General features: G+C 39.8%; 1 protein-coding gene across 1 annotated transcript in view; it reads left to right on the top strand.

Moving 5' to 3' along the window:
* Nucleotides 1–675: 675 nt before the first annotated feature.
* The window catches only part of LOC103203393 (cytochrome P450 4V2), a 44,883-nt gene continuing 26,041 nt past the window's right edge, over nucleotides 676–19,517 (top strand). Inside the window, exons 1-6 of the mRNA XM_007948390.1 lie at nucleotides 676–889; nucleotides 13,804–13,916; nucleotides 15,260–15,345; nucleotides 16,095–16,285; nucleotides 16,684–16,753; nucleotides 18,912–19,038. Coding sequence (XP_007946581.1) covers nucleotides 676–889; nucleotides 13,804–13,916; nucleotides 15,260–15,345; nucleotides 16,095–16,285; nucleotides 16,684–16,753; nucleotides 18,912–19,038 — 801 coding nt within the window. The remainder of the gene's footprint in view (nucleotides 890–13,803; nucleotides 13,917–15,259; nucleotides 15,346–16,094; nucleotides 16,286–16,683; nucleotides 16,754–18,911; nucleotides 19,039–19,517) is intronic.

The raw sequence follows: 19,517 nt of genomic DNA on the forward strand, positions 1-19,517 counted from the left end.
TCCGCCCCCAAGAGCTTTCATTTGAGTTCAAAACAGTCCGTTGGGACGCAGAGGTTGTTTTCCGGTCTTTCACTTTCAGCTGGAACAAAACAAAGGCCCGTGCGCCATACCTATGCTTTGCCTTTCACAGTAACAGCCCCTGTCCTCAGTGCTTTCTTTTCTAACTAACCTCTATAGCTCAAAACAGGAGCTCCGGTGGCATAATGCCTAAAACACTTGACTGCTAACCAGACGGCTGGCGGTTCAATCCCACCAGCCATATATACTCCCGTAGTCAGGGCCGACTCCACCGCACATAACAACAAAATCTTTCAAAGCCTGCCCTGAGAACCTCAGCAGCCCCAGGCATGGCGTAGGAATCGCCGGTCCCTAGGCCCGCATTTCAGGGCGTCTGCTCTGCGCCCACCTCCCACCTCCGGATGGAGACGTGCGCCCCTTCTTTGCCGCTAGGACTCATCTGCTTCTAGCGGACCGCACGTCCCCGCCTCCCGAGTGCCCAGAATGCGTGACACCCACACGTGAACACAGAGGGCCGGATCCAGCCGCTTCTCCAGGGCCTGCCCCTCTGTCCTTATTTGTACCCGTCCCCCTGCCCCTTTTCCCTCCATCCTCCCATCGTCAGTGCCGCCACATCCCCGCGCAGAGTGGGCCCCCGGCAGAGTGGGCTCCGGCGCGATGATGGTGCAGTGGCTGGTGTCCTCCGGTCATACGGTGCTGCTGTGGGGTGCGGCGAACGCCGTGTTCCTGGCGGGCGCCACCCTACTGCTGAGCTGTTTGCAGATGTTAGCGAGCTATGCGCGGAAATGGCACCAGATGAGGGCTATCCCAACGATTGCCCGCGCCTTTCCTCTGGTGGGCCACGCGCTGATGATGAAGCCGGACGGAAAAGGTAGGAGCCACCCCTGGACGGCCGTATTCCTACCCTAGGGCTGGGGCGCCTTGCCCGCCCAGCTCAGCCGAAGACTTCCTGGAAGGGAGCTAGGGACCATCAGGAGCCCGGAGGTCCCCAAATGCCCCTTCTGCAGCCAGGGTTCCACAAAGCCTCGCTCAATTTATCCTTTCGGAATTCTGTCACTGGAGGCGTTGGCTGCTTGGAAAGAGAAGGGTCTGTTTGTTGTAAACATTGCTAGTGCCCCTTCCTGTCTCATTTCTTAATTAACCCTTTGCTTATGTAGAACATAGAACGCAGTGTTTGCACACTCTTGTCCTTCTGCTTTCTGTCTTCTCCTTTTCCCACCTCGTGGTTGCTCTGGTCTTAGAACTCTTTCAGTCTTTTCTCCTCTCTTGGCTTTGTTTTCTTTTTAAAGAAAAAGTCTGAACGACAGAGATTTCCCTGCAATACCGCAAAATAACTTTAATATTTGGTGCTGCCTCCTTTCCCTCTTTTCTACTTGGGAAAAGAAGGGAGGCAGATCCATTTAGGGCTCCTCCACCCAAGGATATCATAAGACTCGACCATTACTTTCATTTCTTCTTGAACTTCGTATTTTAGCCCTCTTAAGGAGATTGCCTAATAACAAACTGATGATAGGACTTTTGCAAAATTACATGTCAAGTTTCAAAAGCGTTATTTATTGAAGAGTGAATTGTTTAATTGAGATTATCTTCTTTTAAAAGAGATAGGCTTTTATTGTGTTTTGTGAGGGGAAAAAAAAAAAAAAACAAACTTAGAAAGCTCTCAAAAGTAGCAAGTATATGTAATCAGTCCCTGGGCAGGAAGGGTGAATCAAATCATAGCACTTCATTTTCATGGGTATGTAAGGTGAGTTACACAGAGCTGAAAATATTTCCCAACATTACATATTTTAAGATGGGCCTAGGAGCAGAACCCAGTTCCCTCTCAGATTAGTTATTAATAGTTGTCACAAAGATCAAGCATTAACTCCAAACCTTGAAAGATTGTGTGACACTTTTCCATTTCTGTTCCTCTCAGTAAAGATAACGCTGTCATTTCAACTTCATAGAAATGAGATGAGGCCTCATGGGACCATGTTTGCAAAATAATGAAAATATTTTCTTGGAAAAGAAATCCAAGTAAATAAACTCTTTATTGTTGTTGTTGTTATGTGCCGTCGAGTCGGCCCCGACTCATAGCGACCCCTCCTTGGGTTTCCAAGGCAGTATCACTACGGAAGTAGGATTGCCCAACCTTCCCAACCAAGAATTCACATGACTGATATTTCAAGTGATCCAACAACACATTTAGAAATACAAAAATCTTGTTTGTAAAAGTGATCTTGGTTAACACTGAAAGCAGAGCTAACCTCCCTTTATAGCCTAAGTCTTCATGGCATTAAAATAAAAACGGCCTGCCACTGAGTGTGTTCTAACTCTAGTGACCCTACAGGGCAGAGTAGTAGAACTGCCCCAAAGGATTTTCTAGGCTGTAAATCTTACAGAATCAGACTGCTTCATCTTTCTCCCATGGAGCTGCTGGTGGGTTTGAACCATCACCTTTTTGGTTAACAGCCAAATATGTTCACCATTATGCCATCAGAGGTCTTCACTTTAAAAATAACTTTGTAAAATTATAGATAGCCTCCTGTTTGCCCCCCAGGGAAGTGGTATATTTAAAAGTCTTCATTGTATTCTTCTGTGGAATTTTTTCAAGAATTGAAATTTTTAGTGAATAAAACAAACTGAGCTGATGGAAATATCTAAAATCATTGTTTCTGAGTTAGCTTTCTGAGTGAAAAGAATGGCACAAAGGTGAACTTTTCAACAAGTACTTTGACATCAGATAACCCCTTTGCTCAATTTCTAGTTTTGCAAGCAACAAGTTGTCTGGCTTTCAATAAATAGCTTAAAATGGTCTGCCAAAGTTTTCTTGATTTGTAAAAGTAACTATCTGTCAGAGTTATTTTAAGGATTTTTAAAGCATGAAAAATTCTCAGGCCATTGTCTAGGACTTGGTTACCAACAAACCCAACCCAACCCACTGCCAACAGCAGCAGTCAAGCATTTATTGAGCCTCTACTTTGTGACTCCGCTAGCAAAGTTAGGATATTATACTATTTTAAGATGTGTTCCTTGTCCGCAATAGTTGTGTCTCTTATCCAAGAGAATGTGTCCATCATTTTATGGATACTGGCCTCAATAATCTCACCCGGAACATTTCAGTTGGTTTCTAAGTGGCCTCTCAAACCTTAACCGCTTGGTTGTCTAGTCCATTGTGTCAGCTTCTGCTTTCCCCAGCTGTTCCCTGCTATTGTTGTTGTTGTTATTTGCCATCGAGTCAGCCCCGACTCCTAGTGACCCCTCCTTGGGTTTCTGAGGCAGTTATCACTACGGAAGTAGGATTGCCCAACCTTCCTTCCCAGGAGTGGCTGGTGGGTTTGAACCGCCAGCCTCCTGGTTAGCAGTCAAGTGCCTTAGGCACTATGCTACCAGAGTTCCCTGCTGTAAGACCTGATATTTTCAAACCACTGGCTCAGACTTCCCTATCTTCTCTATCAGATAGCATATTAGCATGAAGCAAAATATTTTGACAGTGGTGATTTGACCCAGCTAAGATGGCATGTTTTGGCCTCTGATTGCGTTAGGTACAAAACCAGGTTCTGTCCTTTACTATCTTTGTGCTATTGGTCAATTACTTACCTATGAACAATTTCTTCAACTGTTAAATGACAGTAATAATAGGACATTGCATGTGGCTATGGCAAAGCATAAAAAAAGTGTACTAAATTTTTTAAGTCATTAAAATTTTAAGCAACTGGTGAGTTTGAACTGCAGACCTTCTGCTTAGCAAGCAATTGTCTTATCTACTGTACCGCCAGAGTTCCTTATAAAAGTTTACCATAGAGTCTGGCATGCCATAAGCAGGCACAGCAAATAAATATGACAAAATAAATATTCGCCATTATAGAATATGGGTTCAAACGTACCACTGAGTATGAAGATGGCAGAGAACCAGGCAACATTTTGTTCTTGTTACACATAAAGTAGTCATGAGTTGGAGCCAACAAAAGAAACAATTACAAGATCGTTGTTACCAGATTTTGGTATGCCAGAATGGGCAGACACTCTGATAGCATAGTGCCTAAGGCATTTGACTGCTAACCAGAAGGCTGTTGGTTCAAACTCACCAGCCACTCCTCAGAGGGAAGGCTGGACAATCTACTTTCTTAGTGATACCACCTCGGAAACCCAAGGAGGGGTCTCTGTGAGTCGGGACCAACTCAATGGCAGTTAGATTGATTTGGTTTGGATTTCCTTATTATTATACTCAGCAGCCATCCCTGAGCCACAGTCTATCTGTACTTTGAGCAGTCTACCGTGAAACCCAGAGATGAGGAGCAGGGATGAGCATGTCTCTTGTGTACATTTGTTGATACTAGAAAAAACTGGAAATTTTGATATTTTTAAAAATTTAGTACACTTTATTTGTAGAGCACTTTTAGGTACACATAAAAATTACTCAGAGAGTACAGAGTATTCATGGATCCCTTTTTCCCCTGGCGCACAGTTTCTCTTAATATTAACATCTCAGCAGGCATATTTGTTAAAATAGATGAACTATTACTGGTAACATTATTATTAGCTAAAGTCACTAGTTACATGAGAGTTGATGCTTTGGGTTGTGCAGGCTTATGGGTTTTGACAAATGTCATATAAACACCATTACAGTATCATGCAGAATAATTTCACTGCCCTTAAAATGTACAACTAATAAATTTCTCTCTTTAATCTCTAGTAACATTTCAGTCGTACATTTCACTTACCTATAAACTATCATCATCTGCTATGTGTAGTGGTCTATTTTTCATGCCATGTCAATTTGTGCTTGGCACTCAAATTACTATGTCAAAACAGCCTTGTTGAAATCTCAAGTACTAAGTTAGTGGCCTCATGGAATTTAAAATTCTTTTTGCTCTTTCCCCGGAGAAGCATTGGGTACCTATATGCCTACCAACCCCTTCCCTACTAGGTTTTCCCAGTTGTGTAATGAGACTTCTGCCTTGTTTCCTAATGTGTTACTATTTCCCCAGCTAGAACTTGAATCCTCCCTTGACTTCAGTTTGTTTAACTTGGTCCTGGACAACCTTTATATCGTTTGCCAGGTTTTTCCTCTGACATCTGAACCTTGTATTCTAGTCCTTTAGTCACTGGATACTGTAGTGTGTTTCCATACAAATGGCACTGGTCAGTTCAATATTCTGTGACTAGAAGTGTCTCCATTGCTTCCGTACCGATTGCCATGCTACACTCTCCAGAAGGGGCCTCATGGATGTTAACACAGAAGGAGTTGGTATCTGATGCTGTAGATAGCAATGATGGTCACCATTTCCTCATACCCAACACTAACCAGTCTGTATCGAATCCTGGTCTTTTTGTTACTCCCAGTAGCCTCCCGTGGACCCAATATGCCCAAATTATATATATTATCTTAGACATTTTAGTGTTATTGTACTAAAATACAACTCTAGTCATGCTGCTTCTCAACAGAAAATTTCTTATTCTCTACAGACTATAAAAGAAAACCAAACACCTATAACTCTCCGGAGCTTTAGCTTCATCTCTCACTGTGATCATGCCTATTTAAATGCTTGGCTGCTTCTAACATACAGTGAAATTTCAAGCCTTTGTCCTTCTGCTCAGCTATTCCTCTTGCTAAGTAGGAGGTAGAACAATGTTTTGTGTAGCATGTTATGCCAATTGAGCTTGATGTCCCCTGCGACTATGGTCCCGACCCCACAGGTTTAACTATTCATTCCCTCTGGGTAGCTGGCCATGACCAAGAAGGACTAAAACTTTGTTCCTTGTCAGCTCTACTATACATCTGGGAATTCTTAAAAAACATACAAATACACTTGTAGAAACATTGTCTGCCAACCCTATACATGGTCTTGGGTACACTCCCCACTACATAGACATACCTAATAGTTCAGCCTGTCCACCCACCTATCCACTCATATCAATGTTTACCTTCACTGACAATGCAGTACTGTATGTGCAAAAGGGTTGATCTTTGTTGTCTGCAGCTCCCCTGTACCTCTCTGTCTTCCTCTTCCTCAGTGCCACCATATTGATCACTCACATTTGGTACATTACCCTTCTCTTCACCCAAATCAATACTTATCTCTACCTATCTAACAGTGTTCCTTCCCCTTCCCTCCCACCCCTGTTATGTTGTTTTGTTATGTGCCATCGAGTTGGACACGACTCGTAGAGACCCCCTCCTTGGGTTTCTGAGGCAGTATCACTACAGAAATAGATTGCCCAACCTTCTTCTTTCCGAGGAGTGGCTGGTGGGTTTGAACCGCCAGCCTCCTGGTTAGCAGTCAAGTGCCTTAGGCACTATGCTACCAGAGCTCCCTCCCACCCCTTGTAACTACCAAAGAAAACTTCCTTCCATATATAAACCTTTCTTTCACTTTTACAATAATGGACTAATACAATATTTGTCCTTCTGTGATTGCCTTATTTCACTAAGCATAATGTCCTCCAAATTCATCCACATTATGTGGTGTTTTGCAGATTCTAGGTTATTCTCTAGGTTTGCATAGTATTCCATTATATGTATGTACCATAGTTTGGTTATCTGTTTCTCAATTGATAGACACCTAGGTTATTTCCATCTTTTTGCTGTTGTAAATAGTGCTGCAATGAACTTGGGTGTCCATATGTCTGTTCTTGTCATGGCTCTTACTTCTTTTGGATATATACCTAGTAATGGAATGGCTGGGTCAAATGGTGTTTCTAATTCCAATTTTTTAAGGAATTGCCATACTGCTTTTCACAGTGGTTGTACCATTTTACAGTCCCACCAGCAGTGTATGAGAGTCCCAATCTCTCCACATCCTTACCAGCATTTGTTATTTTCTGTCTTGTTGAACTTTGCTGCTAGTGCTGGGGCAAGGTGTTATCTTATTGTTGTTTTGATTTGCATCTGTCTAATAGCTAATGATCATGAGCATTTCTTCATTTGTCTGTTGGCCACTTGAATATCCTCCTTGGTAAAGTGTCTATTCATGTCTTCTGCCCATTTTTTAATTGGGTTGTTTGTCTTTCTGTTATTGAGGTGTTGGAGTTTTCTATAAATTCTAGAGATAAATCACTTGTCAGATATGTCATTGCCAAATATTTTTTCCCAATCTCTAGGTTCTCTTTTGACTCGTTAGGAGAAGTTTTTGGAAGTACATAAAAATTTAATTTTTAGAAGGTCCCATTCATCTAGTTTCTCTTCTGCTGTTTGTGCATTTTGGGTTATGCTTGAGAGTCTATTTATGCCATGTATTATGGCCCCTAAATTTGCCCCTAGTTTTTCCTTGAGGAACTTTATAGTTTTAGGTTTCACGTTTAAGTCTTTGGTCCCTTTGGAGTTAGCTTTTGTATATGGTGTGAGGTACAGATCTTGTTTTGTTTTTCTGCAAATGGTTATCCAGTTTTGCCAGTACCATTTATTGAACAAACATTCTCTTCCCCATTATAGATGGATCTATTTCTGGGTTCTCAATTGTATTCCATTGGTCTAAGTGTCTGTCATTGTACCAATACCAGGCAGTTTTGACTACTGTGGCTGTATAGTAGGTTTTGAGATCCAGCAGTGTGAGAATGGATGATGTTCTTGATGTCATCCCACAATTCTCTGGTTTTCAGTCATTGGTGTTCAATACATCAAATCTATTCTTTAGATTGTCTCTAAATTCAGGAGGGCTATAATCAAGGTCATAGTTTGGCTTTCTTGGACTTGTTTTAATTGTCTTCAACTTGAACTTGAACTTGCAAATGAGTAGTTGACGGTCTGTTCCACAATCAGCTCCTGGCCTTGTTTTGGCTGAAGATATTGAGCTTCTCTATCACCTCTTGCCACAGATGTAGTCAATCTGATTCTTGTGTACTCTGTCTGGTGAAGTCTACATGTATAGCTGCTGTTGAAAAAGAGTATTTGCAATGAATGTTGGGCTTGAAAAATTCTGTCATGCAATTTCTCTAGCATTATTTCTATCTCTAAGGCCAAATTTTCCAACTACTGGTGATTCTACTTTGTTTCCAACTTTTGCATTCCAGTCACATCTTGAATGCAGGTTTGGTCAATTTCAGACTGCAGAAGTTGGTAAAAATCTTCAATTTTCTCATCTTTTGCTTTGGTCGTTTGTGCATAAATTTGAATAATAGTAGTAGTAACTGGCTTTCCTTGTAGGTGTATGGATATTATCATATCACTGGCAGCATTGTACTTCAGGATCTTGAAACATTTTTTGTGACAATGAATGCCACACTGTTCCTCTTCAATTTGTCATTTCTGGCATAGTAGATTTTATGGTTATCTGATTCAAAATGGCCAAATCTGGTCCATTTCAGCTCACTAATGCCTAGGATATCAGTCTTTATGCATTCCATTTCATTTTTGACAACTTCTAATTTTCCTAGATTCATACTTCGTACATTCCATGTTCAGATTATCAATGGATGTTTGCAGCTGTTTCTTCTCATATTGAGTCATGCCATTTCAGCAAATGGAGGCCCCCAAAGCTCTTCTTTGTCCATATAATTAAGCTAGACTCTATTCTGATGAGGCAGCTTTTTCCCAGTTATCTTTTGAGTGCCTTCTGACCTGAGGGGTTCATCTTCCGGCACTGTATCAGACGTTTCAGGACTATTCATAATTGCTGATGTTTTCTCGTAATTAGATTGAGGTCATGTATTTCGGTGAAATTACCATAAAATGATGTTATGGTTATTGCATTGCATTGTATTAGGGTGCTCATGATGATGGTATGTGTTACCATTAGTGTGATAGCCTTGGTCACTTGGTGAAAGTGATTATCTGCCAGGTTTTTTCACTCTAAAGTTACTATTTTTCCCTTTGTAATTTATACATTTACATTTATTTATTTATTTATTTACCAACTTCTGCACTCTGAAATTGATCAGGATTGCAATCAAGAGGCATTGATAATCACTTGTGATTGGACTGCAAAAGTTGGAAACGAAGAAGAGAGATCAGTAGTTGGAAAATATGGCCTTCATGATAGAAATGACATTGGCGGTCATGTAAGAGAATTTTCCAAGACCAATGACTTAATTAATTGTTTCCAAGACCAGTGACTTAATTAATTATCGGCACAGCTAGGAAGTGGGAAGATGGGCTAGGAACAACTAAGGGAGATGAACTTGTCCATCGTTTGTCATCCTGTGGTGGCTTGCATGTTGCTGTGAGGCTGGAGGCTATACCACTGGTGTTGCAAAATGCCAGCAGTGTCACTCACAGTGGACAGCTTTTAGCGGAGCTTCCAGACTAAGACAGACTCAGAAGAAGGAAGAGACCATCCACTTCTCAAAGAATTAGCCAATGAAAACCTTCTGAATAGCAGTGAAACACTGTCTGATATATTACAGGACAACTTTATGAATAACCCTGAAACACTGTCCAATATAGTGGCAGATGATGAGCCCATCAGGTTGGAAGTCACTCAAAACAGGACTGGGGAAGAGCCGACTCTTCAGAGTAGAGATGACCGTAATGGTATGGATGGAATAAATCTTTCAGGACCTCCATTGGCTGATGTGGAACAACTCAAATGAGTAGAAACAGCTGCAAATATCCATTAATAATCAGAACATGGAATGTACAAAGTATGAATCTAGGAAAACTGCAAATTATCAAAAATGAAATGAAGCACATAAAGATCGATATCCTAGGCATTAGTGAGTCAAAATGGACTGGATGCTGCACTGGAGGCACTCACTTGGCTATGCCAAGATATTTGGAAGAAAGGTACCTCACGGACTAACTGGGGGAGATCCATATTTGTACCCTTTTCAAAGAAAGGTGATCCCACAGAATGTGGACATTATTGAACAATATTATCATTAACATCACATGCAAGTAAAATCACTGAACAGAATTAAAAAATGGTTGCAGCAGTATATTGACAGAGAGCCTCCAGAAATGCAAGCTGATTCAGAAGAGGATGTGGAACGAAGGATATCATTGCTGTTGTCAGATGGATCTTAGCTGAAAGCAAAGAATTCCAAAAAGATATTTACTTATGTTTTATTGACTATGCTAAAGCATTTGATTGTGTGGATCATAATAAATTATGGATAACATTGAGAAGAATGGGAATTCCAGAACACTTAATTGTGCTCATGAGGAACCTGTACATAGATCAGGAGGCTGTCATTCATACAGAACAAGGGGATACCGAAGCGTTTAAAATCAGGAAGAGAGTGTGCATCAGGGTTGTATCCTTTCACCATACTTACTCAATTTGTATGCTGAGCAGATAATCCGAGAAGTTGTATTATATGAAGAATAACATCACATCAAGATTGGAGGAAGATTCATTAACAACTTGTGATATGGAGATGACATAACATCCTTGCTGAAAGTGAGGATGACTTGAAGTACTTAGTGATGAAGATTAAAGACTTCAGTCTTCAGTATGGGTTACATCTCCATATAAAAAAAACAAAATCCTCACAACTGCTCTAATAAACAGCTTCACGATGGATAGAGAAAAGATTGAAGTTGTTAAGGACTTAATATTACTTGGTTCTACAACCAACACCAATGGAAGCAGCAGTCAAGACATCAGATGACGTATTGCATTGGGCAAATCTACTGCAAAACACCTCTTTCAAGGGAAGAGCAAAGATGTCTCCTTGAAGACTAAGGTGCACCTAACCCAAGCCATAGTATTTTCAATTACCTCATATGCATGTGAGAGCTGAACAATGAATAAGGAAGACCAAAGAAGAGTTCATGCTTTTGAGTTGTGGTGTTGGAGAAGAATACTAAGAGTACCATGGACTGTTACAAGCACTAAAAATTTGTATTGGAAGAAGTGCAACCTGAATGCTCCTTAGAAGTGAGAATGGCCAGACTTCATCTCACCTATTTTGGTCATGTTGTCAGGAAGAACTATTTGCTGGAGAAAGATAACAAGCTTGGTAAAGTGGAGGGTCAACAAAGAAGGGGAAGGCCCTCAATGAGATGGATTGGCACAGTGGCTGCAATGGTGGGCTCAGGTATAGCAAGGATTGTGAGGCTGGAGCAGGACCAGGCAGTATTTCATTCTGGTTGCTGTGCATAGGGTTGCTATGAGTTAGAGATGACTTGACTACACCTAACAACAACAACGATGATGACTTAGTATTGCAAATACCTTTTTGCAACAACATAAATGATGACTATACACATTCACCTCACCAGATAAACAAATATCACATTGACTACATCCATGGAAAAAGACAATGGAGAAACTCAATATCATCAGTCAAAACAAGACCAGGGGCCAACTTCAAAACAAAGCATCAGTTGCTTATATGCAAGTTCAAGCTGAAGCTGAAGAAAGTTAGAACAAGTCCACAGGAGCCAAAGTATGAACTTGAGTAATTCACACCTCAGTTTAGAGACCATCTGAAGAATAGATTTGACACATAGTACACTGTCGTGGTTATGTTTGTGTGTCAACTTGGCTGGGCCTGTTCGTGTGGCTGGGCAGCTGAGTGTAGTATTCCCCATGGAGTAATTAACTCCATTGTGGAATCTATTAGAGCAGTTGAGTAGCTGCTTTGGGCATGTGGTTTGCTTCCCATATATAAAAACAGCTTTGAGAATGGTCTCTAGCTTATGGCACACTTGAATCCTGCATATAGCCATGTCATTGTTCAGCAGCCTGCCATGCTCTGCTGACCTTGGGATTTTCTATGGAATTGAATTAATGGCCTGCTGTGTGTTTTGGTAACATCAGGACTCTGCCATTTTATTTGTCGACCTTGAGTTTGTTAGCCTCAGTAGCCAGTAGCTGGCTGACTGAAGAGATGCCTCCAGCTTCAGTGGGCCATGAGCAAGAGGCAGAGCTGAAGCCCAAGGTCGAGGGGCTTTCACACAGCCCCTAGAGCCTGGCACTTTGAACTTGGACTTCTAGCCTCCCGAACTGTAAGAGAATAAACTCCTGTTTGTTCAAGCCATCCCATTTGTGGTATATTTCTTGTCAGTGCTGCACTAGATAATCAGAACATACGCTAATGATTGAATATCCAGTGAGTTGTGGGATGACATCAAAAACATCATACTTGAGAAAGCAAAAGGTCATTAGAAAGATCAGACAGATAGAAAAGACCAAAATGTATGTCAGAAGAGACTCTGAAACTTGCTCTTGAATGAAGAGTAGCTATAGTGAATAGAAGAAAAGATGAATTAGAAGAGCTGAACAGAAGGGCAGGTCATGAAGACAAAGTAAAGTATTACAATGAAATGTGCAAAGACCTGGAGTTAAATAACCAAAAGGGAAGAACACACTTGGCATTTCTCAAGCTGAGAGAATTGAAGAATTGAAGAAAAAATTCAAACTTTGAGTTGCAATAAGTGGTGTAGTGCCTAAGGCTAAGTGCCTACCTAAGTGCTAACCAGAAGGCTGACAGTTCATACCCATCAGCCACTCCTTGGAAGGAAGACTGGGCTATCTACTGTTTGATGTTTAGCCTTCTTTATAGGAAGTGACATATGATCAAGAACCAATGATACTGAGAGAGGAAAAAGTCCAAGCTACATTGAAGATGTTTGCAAAAAAGAAGCCTCCAGGAATTGACAGGGTTTTTTTTTTTTTTTTTTTTTTAAGACTATCCTGTTTCTCCTCACACTTTGAGCATTCACTGATTTTAGCTTCCTTTTGTAGAGTTTGTCTGCAACAAATATTACTGTAGTGTTTGTATAATGGTAATTTTGTATTTCATTTTTTGTGTAATCATTAATTGCAATTCTTCTGTAAGGAAGAGCTGTCCCTATTTACTTACTTACTTAGCTATTTATTTATTTATATTTGTCTGTGAGTATAGAAAGTAGTATGGACTCATGTATGTTATTTGAGTGCTTTGTAATCCAGTACTAGCATTGTTTATTTTGTTTCTTAAATTGTTCTGGCTTTGACCACTGGAAGCTCTTTCTGATTGGCTTCTTGACCTTTCAATAAGGCCCACTCACTGTTTGAGCATTTTCTTATTTCTGGCACTAAAAAATTGTTCACTTGACCACTTGTCTTATATTTTCCCTACCTTGTTCCTGAAAACGGCCACCTCTCCAAGAATACTTCATTTATGTTATTGGAGAACAGTATGTAGAAACCAATATCTAGGTGCTAGCGCAAGGACAAGGAGCCAATTATCTAGTTTGTAGCATCAGAGAAGGCTTCTCTCAGATGTCTGAGATGACACTTAAAGAATAACTGGTATTGTTAGTCAAAGAGCAGGAATAGTTTCCCATGAGAGAAGAGTTTCTGTAAAGGCTCTGAGATCTTTGAGAAGTTGGAAGATAGGTTGTTGTTGTTGTTGTTGTCATGTGCCGTCGAGTCGGACCCGACTCATAGCGACCCCTCCTTGGCTTTCCAAGGTGGTATCACTACAGAAGTAGATTGCCCCATCTTCCTTCCGAGGAGTGACTGGTGGGTTTGAACTTCCAGCCTTCTGGTTAGCAGTCAGATGCCTTAGGCACTACGCCACCAAAGCTTCTGAAATGCACACAAGGCTAATGTTAATATTGTAGCAATTCCCCTCACCTACCATCCAGTGTTTGACATTTCAGTTAATCAGACTACTTCCTGGGTACTGTCTCACTTAATATTCATAATTAAATCATTTGATAAGGATCATTTGTTTTACCTTTAAGACGTGAGAGACCTGGGAGAGATTAAGTGATTTACCCAAAGGAAGAGCCTTTTCTTCTTTCCATTCTTCCTTCTTTCCTCTCTCCTTCCCTCCTTCCTTTCTTCCTCCCATCTAAAAAGAACAATAAGGGACTTATTACAAAATTGTCATCTTGATTGAATTTAAAATTAAATATTTTTTTTCTCCTAGAATTTTTTCAGCAGATAATTCAGTATTCTGAAGAATACCGACATATGCCACTGCTGAAACTCTGGATCGGACCAGTGCCAATGGTGGCCCTTTATAATGCAGAAAATGTAGAGGTGGGTAAATAGGACCAATATTTGACTGGATTTTTGGTGGTGTGAATATCTCATTGGATAACTATTAAAAAATGTGTCCTTTTACTTAAATGAATTCAGTACATAGAGTATTCCATTAAATATTTTAGGCTATGTACATGCCATGAAGTGCTTTCCATATAGTTTGAATCCTGGGGATGATAACACTTCCAGATATCTGTGCACATTTATTATCAGGTCCCAGTGTATTTGTTTGCCTTTGGAAAGTCTGCAGAAGGATGTAGTTTTATAAAACCATAAATAATCCATAATTAGATGATTCTGCAAAGTGAAAACATGCTATCTTCCAAGCACTGTTTAAAACTCCCAAAATATAAGATTATTAAGATGTGGTTTGATACAGTGGCTACAACAGTGGGCTCAAACATAGCAATAATTGTGAGAATGATGTAGGACTGTTGATGTTCTGTTGCATGTAGGGTCACTATGAATTGTAACTAACTGGTGGACCCTAACATAAACAACAAGACATGGGTGTTTCCCTCAAGGTACCCAGGGTCTCATACCCATTATAAATTTATTATTACAAATTAATTTTGCCTAGAGGACAACCCTAATCTGATATCAAGCCAGATTCTGAAGAGGACATAGAGCAAGGGATATCATTGCTGATGTCAGATGGATCTTGGCTAAACTCAAAGAATACTAGAAAGAAGTTGACCTATGTTTTATTGACTATGCAAAGGCATTCGACTGTGTAGATCATAACAAGCTAGATGTTATGTTCTAATGCTGGGGCGTGTTTTGTGCTCAGTCCTTGATGGTGGTCCCATCAACACTCATGGCACCCAGTTGTATCTATATGCTGGACACACTCACATTTTTATCTCCAGCTCATATCTTATCCTCAGTTCCATTCTACTTTCAAATCATGTCATCTGGAATTTCTCAAAATCAACAAAGCTGAAAATGAACTTATGATTTCCATCCCCCCACATGTGATCATCTTCAGATTCACCTCCACTCACTAACTGGCTGTTTCCAGTTTGAGGAAGCAGCCTGGAAACTATTCTCGACATTTTCTGTTCCCATATTTTCATTTTGTCCCCAAGACAGAATGACAGTTTTATGTTCAAAAACTCTAATTGAATCCCTTTTAGATTCAGGAATAAAAATCAATCTCAGAGAATATGTTGTTGTTGTTGTTTGCCGAATATAATGTCTTCAAATTCATTAAGCACGTTTTACATTAAAATGTAGTTGTATTCTAGCCTGATACTCTTATAACTAAGTTGTAAGGTTCCCCCCACCCCGTTATTATTATTTATTTATGGTAAAAAAAAATTGTGTTTTCTATTTCTAAGGTAATTTTAACTAGTTCAAAGCAAATTGACAAATCATCTATGTACAAGTTCCTAGAACCATGGCTTGGCCAAGGACTTCTTACAAGGTATGCCAACATAAGTTTGTAAAACCGTCTCTTGGAAATAGTTGTCATTTGTAACCAGGTGGAGATGACACAAGTGCCTTTCCTGTAGCAAGACTGTGCTAGGTAGAAATAGGGGAGAAGTTGGAAGGAGAGGTCTGGCTAACAGTGGAGATTTGACAGGGAGTTTGAAAAGCAGGAGTCTAGGATTTTTGGTAATCTGCATTCTCCAGGTTCAAAATGATTTCTACCAGTGTTCAGAATTAGGAAATCCTGATATATTAGTGGATCAAAGCAAAGGAGAGTTTGAAGCTGGAACATCTTGAAAATACAAACAAAAAGACAGTTAGCAACAAAGAAGTATCTTGAGCACAGTCCTTGAACTGGCATCCAAAAATAGGTGCCTGTCCTTTGGGAGAAGGTTAGCAAGAGAAAAACCAGGGCCCTTGTAGGGAATTTGGAGAACTCCAGCTTGATGGAGGTAAAAGTAGAACCACGGAGTTGGTTGGTCATGATTTATGTTGTTAGAAACTTATGCACTTAAAATCATTAGTTGTTATGAATGCTGTGTTTAATATTAGTCATAGGAAACAAAGTAGAAGATATCTACATTCTATAACTATTTATGAATATTGTGTGTGGTTCTTTTGACATTCTGAGCAAAACATTTGCGAATCTTTAGGGTAAGCTGTTTCAGGAGGATTTTGTTGATTTGGCTATGCTTTGCTTGCTGGTTTTATTTATTTACTTATAACCATGTATTTTATTTCTAGTACTGGAAACAAATGGCGCACCAGAAGAAAAATGTTAACACCCACCTTCCATTTTACAATTCTAGAAGATTTCTTAGCTGTTATGAATGAACAAGGAAATATATTGGTTAATAAGCTTGAAAAACATGTTAACCAAGAAGCATTTAACTGTTTTTTTTACATCACTCTCTGTGCCTTAGATATAATCTGTGGTAAGTCTCATTGGTTTGTTTAAGGTTATGGTGTAAAGATATAATGGCCCAAATAGACCAAAAAAAAAAAAACCATTCCACTGGGAAGGCAAATGAAGAGCCACTGGATTTCTGGATTCTTTAGGTGGCCCCACTGCTAAATTAGAATCCCTAGAAGCAAGAGGGGTAAGGGGAGAGTCCCAGAACCAAAGTGCTAGGAAAGTCAAAGGGAAGAACGAACGAAAACAAGGAGTTGAAAAGTAGAAGGGAAAACAGAAGAGGAAAATGAGGGGAAGAACTATTCTAAAGTATATACAAACAGAGTAGAATTCCTGTCTTTTTAATAGCATCTGCGACTGCAAAGTAAGTACAAGATATGTGCATGAATCAAATCAATCCCTCTCACCCATATTTTGTAGAAACAGCTATGGGGAAGAATATCGGTGCTCAAAATAATGGGGATTCTGACTATGTCCGTGCAGTTTATAGGTAAATAAAGTCCTTTTACTTATTTTTTTTCCTTTTACTTATTTTTAAGAATTGTTACTAATTTGAGCTTTAAAAAGTTGCTAATAATTTTTGTCTGGGTTGTGTCTTTTTTTATTGCTTCAAATGAAACATTGTATTAAATTTAGGCTATTCAGGCATGTATTTTAACAGTACAATAATAGAATTGTTATGTAAATTAAGTACACATCCACAGTGTAATGTTATTTAAAATGATTATTTCATAATACATTAAGAAGTATTTATGTTATGTTGCTAAGTGAGAAAATGAAAATATAAACAACTGTATGCAATCTAATAAAACTACTAAGTATAAAAAATATGCATAGAGAAAAGACTGGAAGATACTTTATTAAAATGTTAGCTGTAATTATTGTTTTGTGTATGCTTTTTTTTATTGTGTTTTGTTTGTCTTTTATTCTACTTTCCCATATTTTATATACTAAGTATATGTGGTTTTGTTGTTGTTATGTGCTGTCGAGTCAGACCCGACTCATAGCGAGCCCTCCTTGGGTTTCCGAGGCAGTATCACTATGGAAGTAGATTGCCCCATCTTCCTTCTGAGGAGTGGCTGGTGGGTTTGAACAGCCAGCCTTCTGGTTAGCAGCCAAGTGCCTTAGGCACTATGCTACCAGAGGTCCTATGTGGTTTTGTAGTGGTACATAAAACAGACAGAATAATGTGGGAGACAGACAGTGACCAATTAATAAACATTTCTAAATTATGAATGATAATTGCTCGGAGGGTGAAGATCATTTTGGTATAAGAGACAAAATCAGGACTAAGTCTTGGCAGATTTTGTGGCCTGGAAAAGCCTTTCTGAAGAAGTTGCATCTAAGCTGGTGCTGAGAAAGATGATGCAGAGGTCTTTCTGCTGCATTAGTGGCAATAATGAGGGAAGGGCTAAGGACAGCCAAGAGACATATTTATCTTTAATGAACACTTTCCTGTAGCAGAGGGCAGCCAGTTGTTTTCTGTCACTCCAGGAGAGTGTGACCAAAACAAATGAGTAGACAATACAAACAAGTAAATAAGTCAATCACAGATGGACAGATATTGAAATACTGATTTCTAATATGATTTCACAAATATTGATTTCACTAGTATGAAGTACCTACAATAGACAAATATATAGAGATCTGAGTTTAATTGTGGTTACCTAGGGTGGCCGTGATGGAGAAAGAGGGATATCATTCCTTAGGCAGCATGAAATTTTTGTTAATGAGTATGGGAAATTTCATAACAGGTATTGGTGATGGTTGCACAAGAAGACTGGTGTAATTGATCTCATTGAATTGTATACAAGAAAAATGTTGAATTGGCAAATGTTGTGTTATCCATATTTTTACAATAACAAAAAGAAGTAAATTTCATCTCTACCTGTAGTCTAAGAGCCCAGAAGGGTTGGATGGTCTCATTGAAGAAACAGAAGCAGAGTTCAGATTGCCAGCTAGTAAGAATATTTTTAAAAGGATTCTTCATTCTTTTAAAGATCCTTTTTTATCATAAATAAAAGGACCAGGTTTTCTGGTTTGATAGAGCCTGGTGAAACCCCTGAGACTATGGCCCCTAGCTGCCCTTCAAGTCTGGAATTAAACCCATTCCTGTGGCTTCCAGCCAACCAAAAGACAGGCATATCAGGTGAATATTTACATTAGATAGATACACTCCTTGGAGAGATCAATCGTGGTAGAATAAAAGGGCTGTGTATGCACAGGAAGACAGCTCAGGGGGCAGGAGTGCAGGAGAGGGAAGGACACAGGGAAGAGATAACCATGGGGAGGAAGTGGGGGGAGCTTGTGGCACTGTGGTCAGTTGGAGTCAATGTCATGAGACAAAGTGTATGTGAACTTCTGTATGAAAGATGAATTTACTATGTAAACTTTCACCTAAATCACAGCAAAAATTAAAAAAAAAAAGAGATCACCTTTTAATTGTTTATTTTTTAAGTTTCACTGGATAAGAAATAGCGCATGCCCTCGTTGTTGAGCATAAAGCATGGAGCTCCTAGTAACCTCTAAGACTCATCATCATCACTTATATATTATCTTTATTGAAATCAGGTATCAAATAGTATGTGCTCAGAAGTATACATTTTTTTTTTAATCTAACAGCTAATGTACTTTTATCCTATTTATAGGATGAGTGACCTTACACTTAGAAGAATAAAGATGCCCTGGCTTTGGTTTGACTTTTGGTACCTTATGTTTAAAGAAGGAAGGGAACACAAAAGGAGCCTTAAGATCCTACATACTTTTACCAAAAATGTAAGTCCATGATTTTTATGCTTTGTTAACATACCCTGTTGTGTTAGATTGGGTTCCCTAGAGAAACACAAAAACCAGGAAAGTGTATATATATATTTATAGAGAGAGAAAGAGAGAAATTTATCTTAGGAAAATGGCTCGCAAGCGTATAGAAGCCGGCAAGTCCAAGTCTCTGGAGGAAACAGGCTGGCGGCAGCCTTAGCTTCCGTAAGCACAGGGGGCTGAGAAATTCAAGGCTGGAAGGCAGTACATTGGTTGTTGACTCCAACAAAGGACGAATCCAAGATCTCCAGGCCGAGCGGTGGGCTGCTCACTCACAGAAGTTTGTAGTCCGCACACCAGGGTTCCAATCCCTCAAAGAACTTGTCTCTTCCCAGGATGTCCCTGGATATCTTGGAAGCAGGCCACACCCCAAGGGAAACTCCCCTTGGGCAGACTGGCCACTCAGAACACAGTCATCTGATCCCATCATGGGAACA

This window comes from Orycteropus afer, unplaced genomic scaffold (genome assembly GCF_000298275.1).
Source record: "Orycteropus afer afer isolate SDZICR_OR568_19922 unplaced genomic scaffold, OryAfe1.0 scaffold00215, whole genome shotgun sequence".
Classification (NCBI taxonomy): domain Eukaryota; kingdom Metazoa; phylum Chordata; class Mammalia; order Tubulidentata; family Orycteropodidae; genus Orycteropus; species Orycteropus afer.